This window comes from Stylophora pistillata, chromosome 4 (assembly GCF_964205215.1).
Source record: "Stylophora pistillata chromosome 4, jaStyPist1.2, whole genome shotgun sequence".
In the NCBI taxonomy this organism is placed as follows: domain Eukaryota; kingdom Metazoa; phylum Cnidaria; class Anthozoa; order Scleractinia; family Pocilloporidae; genus Stylophora; species Stylophora pistillata.
The window spans coordinates 29,483,188-29,505,951 of record NC_142522.1 but is presented as its reverse complement, the minus strand read 5'-3'; the positions used below and the strand labels follow the sequence as shown (position 1 = coordinate 29,505,951).

The 22,764-nt window shown below is 40.2% G+C and overlaps 3 protein-coding genes, 1 non-coding gene and 1 pseudogene across 4 annotated transcripts in view; 3 read left to right on the top strand and 2 right to left on the bottom strand.

The window, feature by feature from the left end:
• LOC148733243 (uncharacterized) overlaps window positions 1–1,697 on the top strand; it is a 1,839-nt gene extending 142 nt beyond the window's left edge. The window contains exon 1 of the mRNA XM_088757969.1: window positions 1–1,697. This exon is cut by the window's left edge and continues 142 nt beyond it. Coding sequence (XP_088614095.1) covers window positions 1–1,697 — 1,697 coding nt within the window.
• A 141-nt stretch (window positions 1,698–1,838) lies between these two features.
• LOC111339226 (uncharacterized) lies at window positions 1,839–2,792 on the top strand. Its single transcript, XM_022945830.2, has one exon. It carries the CDS (start codon window positions 1,839–1,841, stop codon window positions 2,790–2,792), a length of 954 nt encoding a protein of 317 aa, XP_022801565.2.
• Window positions 2,793–7,001: 4,209 nt separating this feature from the next.
• LOC111339241 (uncharacterized) lies at window positions 7,002–8,269 on the top strand. Its single transcript, XR_016000742.1, has one exon. It is a non-coding gene; the product is annotated as an uncharacterized LOC111339241 (transcript).
• A 733-nt stretch (window positions 8,270–9,002) lies between these two features.
• On the bottom strand, window positions 9,003–10,443 carry LOC111339225 (uncharacterized; annotated as a pseudogene).
• A 1,896-nt stretch (window positions 10,444–12,339) lies between these two features.
• On the bottom strand, window positions 12,340–21,605 carry LOC111343096 (uncharacterized). Its single transcript, XM_088758675.1, is given in 6 exon segments — window positions 12,340–14,388; window positions 14,442–14,794; window positions 15,302–15,436; window positions 15,922–15,996; window positions 16,941–17,093; window positions 21,449–21,605. Coding segments are annotated over 5 exon segments (1,776 nt in total). The 5' UTR covers window positions 17,022–17,093; window positions 21,449–21,605; the 3' UTR covers window positions 12,340–13,256.
• Between the last annotated feature and the right edge of the window lie 1,159 nt (window positions 21,606–22,764).

Sequence of the window (22,764 nt, the reverse complement as noted above, 5' to 3'; positions counted from 1 at the left end):
AAGGGATGTCAGTCCAGGATCGAGAAGCCTTAAGCAAGCTTAATAGTTCCGCTCGCCTAGTAGATGGCCACTACGAGGTCGGAATGCTGTGGAAGCACGAGAGTCCTTGGTTGCCAAATATCAGAATGACGGCTGTAGCTAGACGTCGTTCCCTGAGAAGACGGCTATGGGCAGATAAGCAGTTGCGCTGTAAGTACCGGAACTTTATGGATGACCTCTTGACAAAAGGATATGCAAGAAAGTTGACGAAAGACGAGGCTGCGGCTCGGAGCCCCAGGACGTGGTATCTACCACACCATGGTGTCTTCCACCCACACAAACCGGGAAAAATTCGTGTGGTATTTGATGCCGCGGCATTACATGATGGAGTTTCTCTCAACAATCAGCTGAATCGAGGACCAGATTTAACAAACAGTTTGCTTGGCGTGTTGCTGAGGTTCAGACAAGAGCGCATCGTACTTGCAGCAGACATACAATCTATGTTCCTTCAGGTGAAAGTACCAGCCAAGGATGCCGACGCCCTCCAGTTTTTATGGTGGGAAAACGCCGACTTTCGTACCCCCACAGAGGAGTACCAGATGGTCTCTCACATTTTTGGCGCGAAAGATTCTCCAGGCTGTGCAAACTACTGCCTCAAAAGAACCGCTGACGATAACAAGACGATCTTTAGTGAAGAAGCTGTTAAGTCCGTCCAAGAGGACTTTTACGTTGACGATCTGTTGAAGGCCGTAGAAACACCCAGCAAAGCGATTTCACTGGCACACGAATTGATGGCCCTACTGGAGAAGGGCGGATTTCGTCAGACTAAGTGGACGAGCAATAGCCGAGAAGTGTTAGCGAGCATACCCGAAGATAAACGGGCGCGGCCGACTGTAAACCTGGACTTGGACGAGCTGCCTATTGAGCGGGCGCTGGGCGTTTTGTGGAACGTCGAGAAATATGTCTTCCAATTTGAGGTCTTCAAACCCGACAAACCGGCCACTAAACGAGGGATCCTGTCAGCTATTAGCTCCCTTTACGATCCTATGGGTTTTGTCTGTCCAGTTGTGTTGGAAGCAAAGAAAATTATGCAGCGACTGTGGAAATTACAGTTAGCATGGGATGATCCTATCCCAGAGAGTGAGCTTGCTCATTGGGAACTATGGAAGTCTGAGCTATCCGCTTTGACGCAAGTACAGATTCCGAGATGCCATCTCCAGCGACACGGAGAGGCCAAAGAAATTTCTCTTCACCAGTTCTCAGATGCGTCAGATAAGGGATATGGCATGTGCTCCTATCTGCGGTTTGTCTATGAAGATGGTTCTCTTCAGTGCTCCTTCCTGATTGGCAAGTCAAAGGCGATGCCGGTGAGGCCGATTTCAATCCCAAGACTAGAGCTGCAGGCTGCGACGCTTTCTGCCAGGATTTATCAAGTTTGTCGAGAGGAGTTAACCTACAGGATTGACAGGGTGTTGTTCTGGACCGACTCTCAAACTACCTTGCAGTACATCAAAAATGAAAGCAAACGTTTTCCCCCCCACGTAGCCAACAGAATTGCTGAGATTCGTGAGATAACCAGCCCAGACCAATGGAGACACTGCCCAGGAAAATTGAATCCAGCAGACGACGCTTCCCGTGGTTTGAAGCCCCAGAAATTGATTGATCAGTATCGTTGGTGGAAGGGACCGGAGTATCTATGGGAATCAGAAGAGAACTAGCCTGAAGCAGAGATTGGCGAAGTCTTACAAAACGATCCAGAAGTTCGGAATGAACTGCAAGTTCATTCAATCAAGACTGAAAATCCTGACGCTGGACTCGACCCAGAAGCTCCATGCACGAGCGACCGGCCTGTTTACAAGATGATGACTTACTTTAGTTCGTGGTTGAAGTTGCAACGTTGCGTCGCTTGGCTAGTGCGCTTTTTCCATTGGCTAAGGAACCGGAAAACTTCTTCGAGTGTACAAGCATTAACCACAGAGGAGCTACAAGAAGCAACCCTGCTAATCATGAGGTTAGTCCAGGCTCAAAGTTTCGCTGAAGAACTGAGAGATCTCAAGGCCAATAAGAAAGTAAAGAGCTCCAGCAGGCTTGTGAAGTTGAAACCGGTGCTGGCGGAGGGGGTTCTTCGTGTTGGAGGCCGGCTGAAGGAGGCAGTTGTACTGTCTTACAACGAAAAGCACCCAATCATACTCCCAAAGAAACACAACGTTAGTCAGCTGACTGTTCGCTGCTGTCACGAACGTCTGGCCCGTGCTGATAAGGAGCAGACCCTGGCGCAGACGAGGAAAATGTTCTGGATACTCGGAGGCAAAGGATTGGCGAAGAGCATCATTAGAAATTGCTTCAAGTGTCGCCGGTTGAATGAGAGACCAATGAAGCAGATCATGGCCCCCTTGCCTAAAGAGAGATTAGAACCGTACAAACCACCCTTCACGTTCTCCGGCGTCGATTTCTTCGGGCCACTAATGGTTAAATGGGGCCGCGGTTCAGCAAAACGCTGGGGATGCTTGTTTTCTTGTTTAACAACGAGAGCCGTTTTCTTGGAGCTAGTGCCGTCATTGGAGACTGACGATTTCATTATGGCCTTGCGACAGCCGAAGGGGACCCCCCCGAGGAAATCAGATCGGACAGAGGGACCAACTTTGTTGGGGGGGGGGAACGTGAATTGCAAGATGCAATCAAAGGCTGGACCAACATTAAGATCTACCAAGATTTGCAGCAGAAAGGAGTCAAGTGGACTTTCTACCCTCCTACGGCGGCGCACATGTCCGGAGTCTGAGAAAGGCTGGTGCAGAGTGCAAAGAAGCACCTGAAGGCTATCGTGGGAGATAGATTGCTAAGTGAATTCGCGCTGCGAACTTTGTTCACCGAAGTGGAATTCATCATGAACAACCGCCCGATTGTAGCAGCCTCGGACGACCCTGCCGATTTGGAAGCATTGACCCCCAACCACTTCTTGCTGCAAAGGAAGGTGACCGGATTGCCTCCAGGGGTTTTTGTCAAGGAAGACCATTTGGGAAGGAAGCATTGGAGAAAGGTCCAATACCTAACCGAAATCTTTTGGAAAAGATGGATCAGCGAATATTTGCCGACCTTGACTGAAAGAGAAAAGTGGCTCAAGGATCAACGAAATGTTAGAGTTAGAGATCTGGTGCTCATCATGGAAGAGAATGTTCCCCGTAACAAGTGGAGTTTGGGTCGTGTGACTGAGGTCTTTGTAGGACGAGATTCAAGAGTGCGATCCGCCAAGGTGAAGACTTCTAGCACGGAGCTACACCGCCCCGTTGTTGAATTGTGTTTATTGGATGGCTAGGACAGACACTTATCCTGATTGGCAAACGTGTAAACTGGCCTTGACATTTGCGGGGCCGCTGTCGTGTCTTATTTGTGTTTGCCCACTAAAATATTTTAAGAACGTAGCACGTGAATTCCAGCAATGCGAGTTCTAGCAAGTTCACGTGCACGTGACCTTTTTCGTTTCTTTTTTTATCAATAAGTACTTTGGAACTCTAGTTTTCGGGAAGTTGGTATCTAAGTTAGTTTGTAAAGTTTGCGAGGGGTTTTTGCAAAAGACTCAGAGAATTTCGAAGCGACGTGGAGCGACATAGGTAGAGAGGCTGATTTACGACGCTGTGGAACTCTGAATAAAAAAGGAATTAAACGTGGAGTTTACAGTTGTGAATATTAATCCCATTAGTATGAATCCAGACATCAATAAGAAAAAGGTCCAGATTGGGCACAGGCAAGTTACTCATTAGTCTTTCCTTGATTGAGTAAAAAGTTCAGCCCGCAAGTCACAAGACTTAAATGGAACCAATCATTGTGTCCCACACTAGCCTGTTTATATCGCAAACTTATTTTAGTATTTTATACTGCTTAGGCATCTAAGCATGTTTTATTAGCTATCAAGAAAGCAAGCAACAAGTTTATTCCTAGCTTCTAGTAAGTTTTAGTTCCCTCCCACCCACAGATAGCCATAGGAAGTTTTGATTCTTTTTTATACTTCATTAATCATTTGTGAATCATTTCTAACTAAAGTAGTTTTGATGTATCCATCAAATACCTTTGATGTAATAATCTAGTATGTTATGTACCTATAGGTAGGACATATATTAAAAAAATGCAAACAAGCCTCCCTCCGTTGTGGTGTTTCGACTTACATAGATTGAATGAAGTTCATTTGAGCAAATGCACAAATTAAAATTTTCAGGATTTGAACTTTACATGTGGATAATCAACAAAAGCTATCTAAAAATATTTTCATATATATTATCACCAAAATTGAAATTATTAAGCACTCATAAATTTGTTCATTCACTACAAATTGCACTCACTATGATTTTTGCAAAAAACCTACACTGCATGAATGAATTCATTTATATGGAAATAAGTTAACTGTTCTATGTTTCACTGGTCTACATTTCTTTATCAGCTAGATAGCTTCTCTGTCAATAGTATGTTTGAGTACAACTTGATTTATTAGCTTGTATATATAAAATAAGAGTTTTATTTTGCGAAGAATTAGTTGAATAGCAATCTTGTCATAGTAAAGGCTACCTTTATCTTGCTTATACTAATGTTACGTGGTTTAATAATAATTTTGTCATTGTCTAATATTTAACCGAGACAACACACTCCATGTCCGCGAAATGTTCCAAAGAATTGGAGTATGATTTCATTCTTCGACTTGACGTCTGTCTGCAGTTAATAGGGACCTTTAGCACTGACGACAAGAACGTGGACGACGACGTATATGACCGATTTAGGCCTGTGACGGGACCGTCGTCCACCGCGGGAAACATAAATACTTTAGCACATCGGTTACGTGGACGAGTCCTTTACTGCTTATTGGAAAATGCAAATATTATCCACTAAAACAATTTAACTTTTTTTCAGTGTTGTAATCAACGTCAAGTGATTCAGAGCTAAGCTAAGTTTACATACACAGTCGATCCGCGCGGTTCGGATATTTTTTCAAAGCCCAGAAATCTTGTTAAAAATGCCAGCTGGTATAATTACAAAACTATAACGAAATTTCCGCGATTTATTTTTAGGAAAGCATTTATAAGGCTAAGTACATACCCTGCAGCACTTTTATCATCATCCGCCATTGCTTTCTCCGCTGTAAACTGTAAAGCTCAATCTGCAACTCGAAAGAAATAAAGTTTTATTCCATCACGGTTCGATCAAATTACTTTCGGCACTGTTTTTATTCCCTAACCGACCCTTTAGATTGAAGAAATCCCTTAGATAGGTAAGTAGAAATTAGAAAACAAATAAAACATACTCACGTTCTCGTCAAGACGGCGAATGGCGGCAAATGGCGTCCTGAACGACATGTGGACGACGACTCGTGTTCGATTGGGCATGCGTGGTAGCATTGAAATTCGTTTTCCCAACTTCCGGTCGGCCACGTTCACGTTCTCGTCGTCACTGCTAAAGGTCCCTATTTACTCCAAAGACCGAAACTTCAGCATAAACGCCACCGTAAACGTCTAGTTTTAGCAAAGTTGTGGGTAACGGGGAACCCTCTAAGAACCAATTTTTTTTTGATCGGTAGAATATTCTTCTGCTACCATTAGAAAACCTTATAGATCGCCAGATGATAGAGTTAATACTCACCCTTGGCAAGAGCAGCAAATGAAAACTCCAATTTCCGTCAGAATGGGATCCCTCAGAACTAATTCACAAATGGGACAAAAGTACTCGCTTCTCAACTTATCCTTGTCCTTTTTAGAGATATGAAATCCAGGCATCTTGATTTGCTATAGCTCACAATAACCTATTCTGAAGTCTCGCCATCTTGGATGTGACGCACTGTGTCTGATGCAAGTCGTAAAAACACCTTCTAAGTTCCCTTCTAAGCATTCTGGGATAGGGGCTTCCCCTAACAGAGTCCTAAAGTGTGACGTCACGTTACCATGGCGCTAAAAGTCCTAAAGTGTGACATCACGTTACCATGGCACTAAAATATTGGGTTCTAAACTCGAAGTAGAAGTAGTAGAAGTAGACATTTATATTTATACAGGATAGCCCCTTCAGTGTAGTAAACACTGGTATCAACGGGGGTCCTGTTACCCACCCATCCCACCCCAGGGCAGTACATCCCTCACACAGTAATCTCGTGCGTGGGAAATTAAGACGGGACCTCCATTTATTCGTCCCTATCCGAGAAGACTGAATATCTAATCATTTCTTGATGTTATAGAAAGGTAGCATATTCTTCTCAATTACTTTAGGACCCTGAGTGTTGGTCCGGCCGGGGCTCGAACCCTCGACCTCCCGCACGACAGTCCAGCGCTCTATCCATTGAGCTAACCGGGAGGCGGTTTATCTCTTTCGCGTGGGTCACGTAGTCTTTGTTGTCGCTTTGTCCTCGCTTTGTCCTGAGGTCAAAACCCTTCTTAACCCTGTGTTTTGCAACAGAAAACGCCACAAGGAAGAATAGAGGGTGAAAAGGTCAATGACAATTTCAAATTTATCGCTTTTGAGATCAGAAGTAATTCTAAACGGACGGAAATGGTATACTGCTTCGCCCCGTCGTGCAACGAATACAAACGATGGATCCGTCTGATAAGGTTAGTAACTGTATTCATCGTTCGCTTGAAAGCAATATATCATACGGCAGTTTTGAGCGAATGTGCTCAAAAGTGCTCAAGTGAATGTAGAAGCGTGCAATCGCATGCAGTGTTTTTTCATAACAACCATTTTAGTTTGTGAGTGCTTTAATTACGATATTTTTTAGTCTTACATTTTGCTTTACTTTGCGTTACGAACCTTGAAAAAGCTTGGATAGAACTGCGAACTGAACACGCATTTGTCTTCATTGTGCATAAGTAAAAATGTTTAAGCTTATGTGTAAACATCAAGCTTATAATCTGAAGTAAATCTCATATCAGATCTTAAATTAAATGGCTATTTCTTACTTCTCGTTTTACAGGAGAGGAGACAGAATGCCCGGCAAGCACTCAAGGGTGTGTAGCCGTCATTTTAGAGAGGGCAAGAGGTCAAATGGCCCAGAAATGTTTGTGCGAAACAAAGAGAAATTATTCCCTGAGCAAAGGGGACCTCCTCCGAAGAAAAAGAAGATTGTGTCTACGGAGTAGACTTTGGCCGAGTTGGTAGAACAGGCTCAAAGAAATAAACCATCATCTGTTGAGAAGGAGACTGAACAAAGGCCAAAAACAACACAGGAGGTTATCCTTGAAGCAGAACTGGACCTAGCTAAAAGAGAGTTAAAGAATCTAGAGAATACATTACACTACAAGAACAGGTGTTGCACTGTGACAGGGCTGCCAGGAGATGTTATTAGAATGGAAACTGGGCTTCCAACAAAGGAAGTCTTTGACATTGTTGTGAAACATGCCTTGAGGTTTAAAGATTTCATCAACTATTTAGGGGGCTGGAAGGTGGAATCTATCACCTTTGAAGACCAGATATTTATTACTTTAATGAGAGTCAGGCAGAACTACACAAATCTACATTTGGCTCAGCTATTTAATTGTAGTGTTGCTACAATTGCTAACATTATTACAAAATTTATTCATGTATTGCATGACATTTTATTTAAAGACATTATGACATCAATTCCTTCTCAAGACAAAAACAAACTATCAGCACCATCATCCTTTAGTCAGTATGGATCTTGTCGCATAGTCATAGACTGCACTGATATTGAGGTTGCAGCACCTAAACTAATGAGTCAAAAAAATGCAACCTACTCATCCTATCGTGGAATGCATTCATTTAAAGTCATTGTTGGTGTTGCACCAAACGCTGTGATAACCTATGTAAGTATGCTTTACCTGGGATCTATTTCTGACAAAGCCATCGTGCAGGAGTCAGGCCTCCTCAAACACTTGACCCCAGGGGACATGATACTTGCTGACAAGGGATTTCTTATCCAGGACATTGTCCCCCATGGAGTTTCAGTAAATATAGCACCATTTCTGAACAAAGGAACTTTGACTGAAAGTGAGGCAAGGGCTACAAAGGCCATAGCAAGATGTCGAATCCACGTCGAAAGAGCCAATGCCAGGCTGAAAGACTTTCGAATTTTGAGTTTTATTCCCTCTTACTTACGTTGCTATGCTGATGTACTGTTTCAGTTGTGTGCTGCTCTTGTAAATTTATAATTTTCCTTAATAAAGGAGGGATGTGAGGATATGGTATTTGAATAGTTTTGTTTATGGCATATAAGTGAGTGTAAGATTTCATTTCGAAGCTGAAATAACATATAATAATAAATGTCATGTTGAACTCAAGTATAAGTGGAACAGTTATTTTACTCACATTCGTATATGAGAACGATCCTTCGCAGTAAAGCACTATTTGAGCAATAGTGAAAATCAGACGTGAAAAAAAAATTTCAGGCCTGTACGGGACTCGAACCACTGACCTCTGCGATACTAGTGCAGCGCTCTACCAATTGAGCTAACAAGCCAACTGGGAGCAGGCCATCAAATTAATTCGATATAAACCCGTAGATGATAAATCAAACAACAACAAACATATGAAACATATGTGTGAACTGCGGTTATGAGACGTATATGAGAACGATCCTTCGCAGTAAAGCACTATTTGAGCAATAGTGCAAAAAAATTTTTTTTCAGGTCTGATTTTCACTATTGCTCAAATAGTGCTTTACTGCGAAGTATCGTTCTCATATACGTCTCATAACCGCAGTTCACACATATGTTTCATATGTTTGTTGTTGTTTACTCACATTCCTTACCCTACACATCATAACACTACACATCATAACACTGTTACCTTACTTAGAACAGAACTTCTTTTATTTCTAATTCTAATCACAAAGGTATATCCCATCACGGCAGATGTGCATGTCCATATATTAAAAATACAAATATCATGGTGCGAGTGGGAAAGAGTAAAAATTTGTAACTATTTTATTCACAAAAGTAGTTTAAGGAGAATTTCTCCTTAAACTACTTTTGGGAATAAAAAAGTTACAATTACTCTGTCTTGTTTGGGGAATTACAGAAATTACGATTCTCCTTCAACTATTTTTGGGAATAAATGGTCATTGTAAATTGAGTTAAGCGTGGGATGTTTCTTGCCCAAGTGTCGTCCCTTTGTATCAGTAAAATAGCTACATCTTTTGTAGTCCACACAACAAAATAACAAAACTTTCTAGGTGAAAAGTACATTTGTCCCTGTACTTGGTGCCAGTACACATGCTCTTTCTTCAATACATAACCCTGCCCACTTTCACTTTTTTCCAGGGAAAATTTTTTTGATTTAACAACCTCTTCTATTGTAACGTTTCGTTCTGTGTACGGACACTTCACTTCCAAAATAGTTTCATCATCAACAATACCATCTGGGAATGATCCAAGGATTCCAGAAGAATCGAACCAAATACCAGTTTCTTTTATCGTTTTTCCTGTTCTGAGGGTGAATGCTCTAATGGCTTCCCCTTCATTGTCCACTCCCCACTGGATCGCTTTAACTCTCAACAAATCGTATTCTCCGAGAAGACGTTTCAGTAGTGAAGGGGTGATTCTTTTCGCATGAAGGATGGAGCCAAAGTTACTGGCGGTAAGTCGGCCCCTTCTTGCGATAGGCCAAGCAGGGTTGTTTCTTTGACCAACTGTTATCTCGCTAATCCTTACGATTTTTCCTCGTCTAGCCTGGAACTGCAAACCAAACAATCCAACTGCTCTTGAATTCCTATTGCTCGAAGGAAATTCGTCAGAATAAATAATTTCCTCGATAGAAGGCATAGGCAGCTTACTGGCGACAGGTGGCTCAGGGCTGAGCAGCCAGCAAAGTCCAGTAAAGTTTCGATAGTTCTTCAGATCTTCGTAGAGTGTGGAACGACCGGCGTGAGTCGGCGCCCTCGACAAAGCACAGTAACGTTTTGGTGGAGGGAACAGTTCAGAAACCGCTTGATTTGAGAGTGATGTGTGGGATTTTCTCTTCCTCCACTGGCATTCCACGTCTGCACGGCTTAGATGGTAGATCCCATGAATGAAAAGGGCGGCCGCGTGACTACATTTGCACGCTCCTCTTGGACATTCGCATTCGGTTGTTTTTATGTCTTGTTGTTCATCCAAGTAAATCTGCATGCTTAAAATAAAGGATTTTTCGTATGGCAAGCATGTTTTTAGGTGAAAAAAGTTGTGGAAAGAAGGCCAACCTGTGATATTAATTAAATGTCGGAACAACTCTCGCAAGAGTAACTCACCGTGACTTCACGGTAAACCTTTTTCATACTTGCTTGAACTTCTCCTCGCAAAACTCCCTCATGATAGCTAAATGACTACACATGATCAGACTCATAATGATTTCCTCCCTTCTTTATGGATTTCTTTTCGTCTGAAAAATAGGAAAGCAGCGACGCGATAGAAAGCGTCGCCATTCTGAAAAGGAATGCGAGTTTGTTTAGAACCGAATTTTTCGGCGTCGTGGTAACGTGACGTCATCGCTTTAGGACTCTATTGATAATTCCTTTGCAACGCAAACCAAAGTTAGTACAAACAAACCAGCCGTCTGCCAGCTGTTCGTTTTATCAATTACCTTTCGTGGCATGCAATGCAGATGAGAGATATCCCGAACGACTAATTAGAGGAGGATTTATTTTGTTCCCAAAGCTGAAGACGAATTTAGAAAAATGCAAGCAATCGATAAAAAACTTCAGAAGACCCACAATTAGCTAAACTTGGAAAGCATAAACAAACAAGAGGGAGTGTGCCCGTCAGTAAGCTCTTTTGCTTGTTTCTTGATACAACATTCTCTATAGTATAAATTAATTACCGGGAATCTATGCCTTATCTTTTAAGGCACTTTGTAGGTGGAAACGGACCAACTGAAACATGGCCAGATCCGGCTCCAGCCGACGGCAACCCACCAGTTCCAGCATGAAAACTGCCAGCAAGAAGAAGAAATGCATCCGTCCTCTGTCACTTTCCTTTGCCCAAACAGTTTCGGGTAAATACTACCTGCCTTGCGAGTGTGGAGGAGGGATAAGGAGGAGCTTGTATTTCACAATCAATGTAAGTTTAGGTGTTTGGCATCCTCGGAGACCCAGGGGCTGTGAGTCGATTTCAAGTTACGGAGGAAGAGCCCCTGGGGACATTGTCTTACAAGACTAGTTCCAAACGGTCGCAGTCGTTCTGGCATCTAGTTGGTGCCAGAAAATCTGTGTGTTTTTCTGCCCAATAAGAGTGAAGAATGCTTTAGAGTCCTTTCGTGTGTTTTGACACGGACATATGCAAGAAGCTCAGTTGCTCGCCATTTTTGATTGGGCCGTGCGACGGAGCTTTGCTCGAGGTGAAAGGTTTCAGTCTCAGCACACAATGTAACAGAAATAGATCAGATTGTCCGCAAAAATCTTACCGGAAATTATACTGAATACTTTCGCAGGTTTTACAAGAGAACGTGTTTAAAAGTTTGCGTGGTTCGCATAAAACATAATGGTTGCATACGTATGATGCACGATCCTCGCAGTAGATAGCGCTATTCATGCAATAGCGAAAATCAGACCTGAAAAAAATCAGGCCTGTACGGGACTCGAACCACTGACCTCTGCGATACTAGTGCAGCGCTCTACCAATTGAGCTAACAAGCCAACTGGGAGCAGGCCCTTAAGTTGATTCGTAATAAACCCGTGAAAGTGATAAATGAGATACAATGAATATATGAAGTTCATACCTTAACATAGCGCGCACCTTCAAGGCCACCGTCAGGTAACAGTGCATGCGAAAATTTTAGTGTTTTAGAGACTTTTAGGGAATACTTCGTTTTAGTTTTCAGACGTAAACATAGTTATCTGTACGTTTCTTAAGAAGACATAGGCTACGCTTTGCGCCCTATGTTCTTTTATTTATTATAGCATCTATACGTGTACACTGCGTAATAATAATAATATAAGATTTCTATAACGCCCACCCTACAGTTCGGAGCGCTTTACAACATGTTCAATTAAAATGATTACAAGTAATTAAATTAAATAGGGAATAGTACTATCAAATTAATATTAATGGTCCTACAAATCGAAAGCTTGACTAAAAAGATGGGTCTTAAGCTTTGACTTAAATGTCGCAAGTGATGGTGCCTGTCGTTTGGTATCTGAGAGCTTGTTCCACAGGTAGGGCGCGACATAGCTGAATGACCTGCTTCCATATGTCTTAATATAAGTTTAAATGTAGGCACTTGCAAGAACTGTTTGTTAGAAGAGCGTAGAGTTCTAGCTGGTGTGTACAGCACTAGCATGTTCGATAAATATTGAGGTGCCAAGGCATTCAAGGGCGAACGCTCGAAACGTCAACTTTTAAACGCTTTACGTAGGCCAGTTTACATTTATTTTTTATCAACTCAGTTAATAAAACCAAACTATCTTGTTAACTTTGTTATATTTTAAAAAATCTAAAAAAACTACATATGACAATGCTTATGCCACTTTTTTTTATCCTTTAACACTTTCCTAAATCGTAACGTGCTAGTAAGTGCGTCAAGCACCATTTCACATCACTAGGCTTGGCCTGATTAAAAGTAATCGATTTTAAAAATTAAACAATATCTCTCGACAGTCAAGAAAACTTGATTGATAGTAATCAGGGATGCTAATCAAAACAAAGAAAAATATTAATTTGAAGCGAACGAAAAATCAAAGTTGAAACACGCTAACTATCCCAAAGGTGGGAAAATAAGCTGATGAGTTGAAATCGTGGGTAATCAAAACTACTGAAATCTCGAACTACTTTGGATAACTTCTCTGTACCTTTTATAATTCTAATAATTGTTAAAAACAAAAACAAACACTATTTCAAACAGGCTTAGCCTGGTTGTGACTATAAGGTAAGACAGCAATCTCGCCAAATCAATTGCAACTTTTTTCAGTTAAAAGTCAACCTTCCTAATTCTTAAAACATTAGTTTGTTCAGGCTTAGCCTGGCTATACTTAACAAAATCAAAAATTCTACAAAATGTATGATAGATTTCTTATGTACCTCGAGCTGACGTTTTAGTAGAGCTTAACCTTGCGTCTCTATCTGCATTTCACGTTCTTTTACATAAATACAGTAAACGACACAGATTCGAAATGATTGGAAAGTTGACGATCGGTTTGTGCCTTATCCATATTTGGGAAACGAATCAGTGACTATCTCTTTTTAAAGAAAGGAAAAAAGTCATTTTCGTTTTCGACATAACATACAAGTATTTATTCACCCTTGGCATGGTTTGACCCACTGATATACCCATGAAAGTCACTGGGCAAACAGCCGCAATTAAACATGTTTATTACCAAATAATTAGGCATTTTTACAAGGACATCCAAGCCTAGTGGGTACAACTGGACCATCAATTATCTGACGTGCGAATAAGATATCAACTCGCCTATTTAATTTGTTGACTTCACGTTGAAACTTTACATTCAGGTCACCCAGAACACGGAGAAGAAGGGCCATATTTTCTTGATGAGTGGAGAGGAAAGTGCATTGGTCCTTGACTTCATCACCTACATCTCGCATTTCCTTCTTCAATTTTTCCTCCAGGAATCTTCGCGATTCTTCCAACTGCTATTGAAATCGATCAATTATCGTCTTCATGATTTTCTCTACGCGCGAATCAATTTCTTCCAGACGGAAACCGTGATCGGTTTCGTTCTTTTCCACTTCCTCGGTGTGTTGAGAAATTCCTTTCATCAGTTCTTTTAACTCCTTTAATTCCTGCTCCATCTTTTCACGTTGACGACTCGCTTCTTTTACCAGCTGTGAATGGAACTGGGTATCCGTTTTCTCTATCGTCCTCATACTAGAACTCATCTTATTCAATTGTAAAGCGTGCTCGGCCACCTTCTCGATTCCCTCCACACGTTTACCAATTTCTTTAAACAGTTTCTTTGTACCATGTATTTCTCCTTCTAAGTTCTCCATTTGATGATCTTTTTCTTCGACCTGAGAATGGAACTGGGCCACTGTCTTCTCTCTCTTCTCTTCACGCTCATCCAACTGTAATGCGTGCTCCTCTACCTTCCTCTCTATTGTCTTAAAACATTCATCACTTTTCTTCTTTGCGTCCTGTATTTCTTTCTCTGTGTTCACTTTTTAATGATGCGTTTCTTTTACCAGCAGCGAATGAATCTCGGCAATAGCAGTCCCCTCCATGTTCTCTTTGCTGTAATCCGATTCTCTTAAATGTGAACCGGGCCCGGCCACCTTTCTCTCCATTTTCTCACTACCGCTATCCACTTCTTTCAATCGCGAAAGGTCTTGGTCTACTGCTTTCATTTCAGCCATACCTTTGAACTGTGAATGGTACTACAGATTCATTTCCGTTTTCGTCTTTTCCCGAGGTTGGGCCATTTCCCCTGATTTTGCAGCTTGTTTGGCGGTTTTTTGCACGTTCTCCTTGTAATGATCCTTTTCTTCTAGTTTTGATTGATCCTTGATTGATCCTTCTAGTTTTGATGATCCTTTTCTTCTAGTTTTGATTCAAGCTGTTGAATCTTGTCCTCCATTTTTTGTTTGAAGATTTCGCCTTCCTCTCTAAGCTGCTGTATCTTCTCCTGCAACTTTTGTTTGAAGATTGCATCTTCTTCAAAACGAGAGTGGTACTGGGGTATCAGGTTTTCAAGGCAACCTAATCTTCTTTCAAGCTTCATAATGTACTTTCCTTCAAGACTGTCACGTTCGAACTCGGATAGTCTCTTGGCGGAACTCGTGTCAGCGACCACTTCATCTTTTGAAGAGACAACTACGGTACAGGGCAGGCTCTTAATCTTGACGTCCTCGTTTTCAGCGGTTCTAATTACCCGCATGTCTTCAAGCAAACTAGGTGCCCCTTTAACCTGCGACGGTAGAAATATAACCGGGTATTATTTTTTTTTCATATTTGTACATTACTGCGTAGTTGTAAAAAGAAATAACCGAACAGTTCAAAACACCCACTTCTTTGTATCAAACACTCTCAAATTCAAAATCGCGATTAAGACAATGCTGAGAGAAAATAAAACTACGAATAAAATTAAACATTAACGCTTACGTGGCAAAGATAAGGATGGTTTCGAGGGTTCCGGATGCTTTCAAACGCTTTATCATAGAAGAAAAAGCCAGACAAATCTACGGCGTTAATCCGACAGTGTATATAAAAATCAACCAGTCACATCGGCTGGACAATCCTCTAACTATTAAACCATTCATTTGCACAATTTAGTGGGTAGACTCATATCTTCGGAGGTGAAAGTATCAACTGGATAGGAGCTTCTTTCCTAGGCAGAATACCATTTGAAGTAGGAACAAGTATATAGGGACACTTGGATAAAGTTTCATTTGGATAAAGTTTCACCAATATTTACCTCATTAAATTGTTTAGATCCACTTTCGCGTTGAAGTTTATCAGAATCCTTGTCATCCTTAGATGGCTCTGTCGGTTGACTTGTCCCCTCAAGACGACTGTTTTTAAGAGATCTTAGGTCGTCCTCCTTAGTTTCCTAAGAAATAACGTGAATGACGTAAGTCGTGTCAAAAGGAACGTATATGAACGTGTTTTTATACCAATAAATCATAGGTCTGACGAAAAAATTGGAAGTATTACGTTAACTCTATTGAAAGGGTTCGCTACATAAAAGCAGTTTCTGACTGTCATTAACAAATCGAGGAACGCTTCAATTAAAGACGTCTCTCATGTTTCGTGGTTGTAGCGCTCTCCTTACAAAAATTATGATGTAATCACCCCGGTCAAGCCCTTTCTTTTCTTGTAGTTTACACGGTTTAAGAAACGCGTTATAAAAGAAATGTTTTGAGTCTCTGAATTTATATAGATTCTATTTGATATTTTCTAGTGTTTTGACGGCTTTTCATCAAGTATCTTATCAAATTAATAATTAATAGGTTTTCAAGTCTGTTAAAACCGTGAATGAAGACCGTTCTTTATTGATTGATTGATTTAATTCAAAACATATGATACTTTCCACACCTCTTCGTTGTTAGAACCGGAAGTTGAAACGTCGTTGTTGTCATCTTGGGCAAGACATTTTTCTTCAGCCAGGCCCTGTAAAAGAAAAGAGTAAGTCAAATCTTCACCCAAAATTCAACATGAAAAATCAACAAATATGAAGAACCTACACAGTAAACGTTTATTTATCAATCTAAAATAAAATTATTGAAAACAAACAAAAATGGAAAAATTGACAAAGAAATTATATTACAAGCACTTACAGTACCACATTAAGGTTGGTCCTATTGATCAGTTGTGAGGTTGGTTATGAGGGCGAGGTTGATGTCGTTCTGGGGATGGGTAAAGTTTGTTGGGGATGCAAATTTTGGGGAGTCATTGACATTGGTGCATGATGCTGGTGATGCAAGTACCTAAGGCCATAGTTTTGAATGAGGTAGGTGAAGTTAATAGAGTTTGGTATATTTTTGATGATGTTGGTGAAGTTTATTATGGTTTGATGATGTTGATGATGATAGGCAAGGTTAAAAGTAATGTCACAGTAAGATTCATGATCTCGGTGAGGTCAAATATGTTGGGGTTGCTGATATTGATCGGGTTGCAGACTAGGAGGTTGTAAGGTTGTGACGTACACATGGTTGGCGATCAGTGAGGTTACAGATGATACTGATTATCATATGATCGTGATGCTGAGGTTTGGGGAAGGTTGATAAATTTAACAGCCATGATGAAGGTGATAATTAGGTTAGTAAGCTGGGTTGACCAGGCTGAATTTGTTTGTTAAATGGTAAGGTTTGGCAGTTTTGACGAGATTCGACAGGTTTGGACCAAATACATTCAAGTTGGTTAGTAATTAGGTTACTGGGTTACTAAAATCAAAGGCAGCTTTTAGGGAAACTGGACAGACATCTTAACTGGTGGATAAAGGAGCTAGTGAGCAGATTGTGAAAGATGCATCACAAATCCTAAATTGACCTACCACTCACAACTGACTGTGGAGGAATTATAATATTATAGCCTTTAGGTAAACATTTTCTCACCTCCTCTTCCTCAGGAGATTTGTTTCTTGCACACAGTGAAGTCATATCTAAATGTGGGAGTGCAAGCTGGAATTTTTCCATTACATTAGGAGATTTAATACCTCATACGGGGTTGCAGTGCAAAAAGGCAAGATCACAAATATCTCAGGGGTCCTAAAAAGAGAGACAAAACAACTGTTAAATTTCTAGACAATAAACAAGTAGAAACAAATGTAGAGTCCAGATAAAAAGACAAAATTAATATTTTGTAGACCAGTTAAATCTTTTCTTCACAAACCTGGGGCCCACTTCTCGAAAGTCCCGGTAATTTAACGGGGCCATAAAGCTGTTCTGCTCTCATTCAAGATGGAAATTTTAAAAGTTTTGAAAATAAAATAATAATAAGACTATCAGCTAAAGAAGCAAAGTGGACTGATTTGGGTGCCAGAACCTGCTTTATATTCCTTAAATTTTGATTTTGAAACATGGCTTCAGGCCTGCTGAATTACCGGGACTTTTGAGAAATAGACCCCTAGCCAGGTTCCAAGTTCAGAAAATTACTCTAAATTTGTAATTATTGAGGGTAGTTTGCTGTATTTTTCTCTGAAGGATTTTATGATTTGATTTGCAGTTTCAAGACAATCTACACAATTTGCATGTTTTGCATAGAATAAAGGTCCTAAGAAGGGGAGGGGAGTGCTGTTCTTTCTTGCTGTACAAGTCTGATGATCATAATAACACTTAAGTCTAATTAAGTTGAATGAGTAAAGTTCAGTCTGCAATCATACAAGTGATTAAATAAATTGGACAACCCCAAAGCAGGAGTCTAATTGTCAATCATAAGTCATGCAATCACTTGGTCTTGTTTCTAATTAATCATAAACACAAGGGTATCCAAGGAAAACAAAATTCCTTTATGAATAGAAGAGCAGTAATAATCCAATCTTTAAAAAGCCCTAAAAGGCCCTAGAAATAGATTCCTATATGTTGGAAATCCTCAAATAGGGATGGTAACCATGCTATGGTTAGTGGAATCATGTGTAATAGGGCATCTGGTGGTTGAGTATTGGTGGATATTATTGTTGGTTGCTATGTTATTCAAGTTGGTAGACCACTGGTGTCCACTGTTGCTCTATATGTGGTCAGATTTTTGGTGGACACTTGGCCAACACCTCAACCATCACGTTGAAAATCAATAGTTTGCAGCATATCACTCAAGTGTCAGTGGTGTTTTGGTGGACTGTCAGTGATAGAGGTGTATTGTTAACCCCTATTTTTCTTGAAATATTATATAGAAACAGTCTCTAGTAGCCCCTTCCACTTCCCCACAAAGGAGGCAAAAGAAAAGTCTGTCTGCAATGCCCAAACTCGATAGAGTGAGGATACAGTTCATGCAATTCATTTTGAATAGGTATATAAAAGCAATGAAGACAAAAAAACATAAGCTGGAAAAAAGTCTTTGGCAGAGATGAATGTTGCCAGCATTGTAAGTTAGGAGAATGGACGAATATGGCCACCAATTAAGCCCCTTTGAATTGGCTGGAGAAAATAAATTTATATTTGAGCAGAGAAGATAGCACTCAGTAACAAGAGCCAATCGTTTATTTGTTAATTTCAGTCTGCAGTCTGTTGGTCAAAATGCCTTTCAGTTGTTTACTTAGGGATCATCATGCAGACATTTGTTTTGAATTCACAGCTGAAAAGTAGATGTAGATTGTGTGAAGCAACGGTAGTGTTGGCTGAGTGTTGAAAATGTATCGGCTAAGCATCATACAAGCGTCAGTAAATTAAAGTATCCCCTGGTTATTGACCGTGCAAGTATCACTTGTGGAGAGGTGACAGATATCAGCTGACTGAGTTTATAGGTTGACAGATTGACAGATAGTATCCACTGATACTCAACCAACAGTTGCCCTTTGGCTGCCCAAAGTTCACATGATCTGGTTACTGTCAGTAATAAATTCTGTGATTGGTGGACACTCAGTATGACCATATGGTATGACTGACTGATGAAACCATTGGATTACAAGCTGTGTCCAATTATAACTATGTTACAGTTCTAATAATATACATGAAAAAATTTACTCGTGCTTATTTATTCCAAATTGCACTCGAAATCATTTGATTATCTATACAAATCATATGAAACTAACAGATTATAACTCCACTGAGTTATTAGAAAAAGATAAGACAGTTTATCCCCAAATCACATCCAAGGAAATTATACCCACTGTAATTCACACTATTACAGCAATAAATTTGAATAAATTAGTCAGAAAATTAATATGATGTCCAAGAAAGTGCCAGCATAGCTAGATCGACTCAGGAAAAATGAGTTTGTGTGTTGTAACAACCAGCCTAAACTTTGTTGACCTTTGAGGTCTGGACTGTGTGTCCCGTGTGCGTTCAAGAAATTCATTAATTTTTTGTATCAGCTGCATGTGAAAAGGAAAATGTTTAAAAATCCGTAGGTTTTGTTCCAGCAGTAAGGATAGTCATTTCAATTCCCTAGTTTCCCCATAATCCAGGCAACTAAACCTGGTTTGGTGATGATAATATAATAATGATGCTGGATTAAGCTGTTGATAATAGGTTTTTTTTCATAATAGTTAGGTTGATTCTGATCTTAAATTCTAGAAATATTTAATTAATGCGTGGCTTGAGCCCTAACATGTGCCTAATGAGGCCCTCCTCACACATACTTGTTTGCATGTAAGTTCATTTAATTGTTTCAAACTGCTAGCTAGTAAAATCAACAAATCACAGCATGCAGTTTTATCAAATGATTTTTAATTCATAACTGTACCAACAACAATAATAATAATGGAATTTTTTTATAGTTACACCTGTTGTCTGTTTTGGGTTAAATAATAAATAACATATTTATCCAAAGACATAGTACATAGAGAAAAAAAAACTATGAATTCAAAATAAATTTACCTAACTGTTATTGCTATTGTTGTATTACATTTTAGTTGATGTCTACAATTCACTCAAGTGCCAGTAACTTTATTTCTACTGAGGTTTAGATGAGGCTGATTAGGCCTGTGTAGTAGATGTACATGCCAATATGACGAGAAAAGTATAATAAAATAAAGAAAAATTGGAAAATGACTAATAACTAACTTTCTAACTGCTCTAATTAAATAAACAATTCCATTTTATGAGAACGACTTTAAAACAGTCACAGCTAAGTGGAACAACATATCTAGAGTGTAAATCAAGTGCTAAAATCTATACATATCGGAAATTAGACATGAAGCACCTTGTAACATTTTAATCGTGTCAGTTGTGTGAGTGAGACACGGTTCTCGAAGTCAAATCCCAATTTATTCAATTATAGCAAATTGTCAGAATAATGAAGATTATGCCAAACCGTCACTGTCACATCTGCTGAAGTTAAATTCATTTTTTTCATTCACTCTGTAATGGAGGGTGCTACCTAACGAACTGACTAGGGACACGCAAAACATTGCGAGAAACGAATTAAAGTGCAAATTACGTGTAGTGAATTTCCGAGAAATATGCTCTGTTGGTAAAACGAATTCGGGTGCCTTATTCCTTACCTCTATATCTATTCGTTCCTCTGGCAGGTTAAATTCTAGAATATTTCTTAGATTTTTGGCAGTTTTTTATTGTGATTACTAAATCAAATTTTCCTGCTTTAGATTTCAAATATAGTAACTTTTAAGGTAATCTTTTCTGCTTTTCTATGGATTCCTCATCGATCATTGATCTGATAAATGAAAACTAAGATAAAAATACTCGCTATAATAGAGTGATGGAAGTAAACTAGTAAAAGATGAAGTTTGCAAACGATGTTTAATGAGAGTTTAGTTCTGTTCAGTTCCGTAAGGAAAATAGTGAGTTCCTCTTTCCTGCATTAATAATAATTTGCCGTGGGCTCCAACAGATCACGACTCAAAATGAGTTCTAACACGATACCTGGTATTCGTGAGAAGACGGCGGTTAGATCACATACACACATTGCCCGCTAATGCTCAATATAACGATTACTGTATTTACAACTGCAGCGGCAACCAACACAGTAAAGTACCTACGCTTGTCGCGGTAAAGGTAACGAATCTGATCCAACCGACGCGTCGGCCGACACACTACCGACACACCACCGATGCTGTACAAACAGCCGCTGTCGAACCTGGTTTTTCGAAGGTTCCAACATCCCGCTGAGTACGTGGCTTCATCTAATGTTCCTGTGGGCTATCAAGGCTTCTGGAAGTAACATCGCCAGACTGACTAGCCTTTGAAAGCCTACAGTGATCCGTGCGCTGAGCGACTTACGAACGGTATGTTCGACGAAAATTATGAACGCTGACAGGAAGATCGGAGGTGTAGGAAAAACAGTGGAGATCGACGAGTCGAAGTTTGGAGCCAAGCGAAAGTACCAGCGAGGCATAGATCAGATTCGTTACCTTACCCCTTGTCGCTCTACCGGCCGGAAACGACTCACCCTTATTTTCTGTCAAAGTTGTAGGCATACACGATAGTTTAAATAAGAGCAGACAAACCTCTTTTGCTAATGCTCCAAGATATAACTGTTTCCTTGGAATCTTAAAAGCAAATAGAGGGAAATCACGGTAGACATCAAAATAACGAAATCTCAATTAACTCCCGTCTACATGAAAGTTTGGGCTACCTCTTTTCCCACAATCCATCGAGGATGGCTATGATGTCATACCCCCAAAAAAGTGGGTGTTTGTTTGGTGTCGTTACGCAAAGCTTGGGATTACCTTAGCTGAGCTGCGGGGGTGTCAATTCTCACCCTTTGGTGAGTAGGACCAGGGTTTTCGCCACTCAGATATTGTCATAAGCTTTCCATAACAAGCTAGAGAATTTTAACAGCACATGTTCTAATCACAAAAGATAGGTAAGAATATCTCCCACACGTTCTGTGCAAAAGTTTTTAAAGTTTTCCTGTCACCTTTATATTTGAGAAAGTTTCTTGTATCACATTTTGTCTCAACCAACATTAGCTTAAAGAGATGTCTTTGCAAAGAATAACTGTAGAAAATTTCTTTTTTAGAGCAAAATACTAGTGAAAGTAGAAACGACTTACAAGGATAGAATTAAAAAAAAAAAAAATAGACGCGCACGATGCGATTAACTCGCTAAAAGAAACATCGTCCATTTCGAATTGTCGTACCCCATTCGGCTTACGATTAGATCAACAGATTAAGCTAAATTTAAGTGAATTTTTCCGAATAGTGTATTTCATAAACTTTCAATTGATGTATAGTCTATGGTGGTTATGTGAGTATTTTTTTTTCTTTTTTTTTTAGCCGAAAGACACCCGCGAAGGTCTACACTGTCCTAAAGCTGCAGGCTAGCCTTTGGCCAAGAAACGCAATCGACCGCTAACTTAGAAGGCTTTGTATTGGAGTTATGGCCAAAGAATTGTACTGTACTTCAAATGTGGAGGCGACAGACTGGCAGAGGAATCAAACCTACCGAAAGGGGTTGCTAATTGTGACACTACTATCTGAAACTGTTTCACCTCCAATTCCTGGACCACACGTTCGCTTAAGTAGGAAATCGCGAGTAGCCTTCCAGCCCCGGCATTTTTGAAGGATTAACGGTTTGTATTTTTGACTAGACATAGGTTGTCATACTCTGTCAGAGGATGGTTCTATATACCAACAACCATTCTCAGGCCACGCCCTCTTCCCTTCACCTCTAGTTTGACGTTTGCACGATCGATTACAAGCTTCCGAGTATAGGGGATGTCATCAGTCGTGGATCATAACCGCAGGATGTATGTATATTCTAGCGACCTTCATAATAAATCTAGTTCAAAAAAGTCTACAAGTTTTGATAACGAATGCGC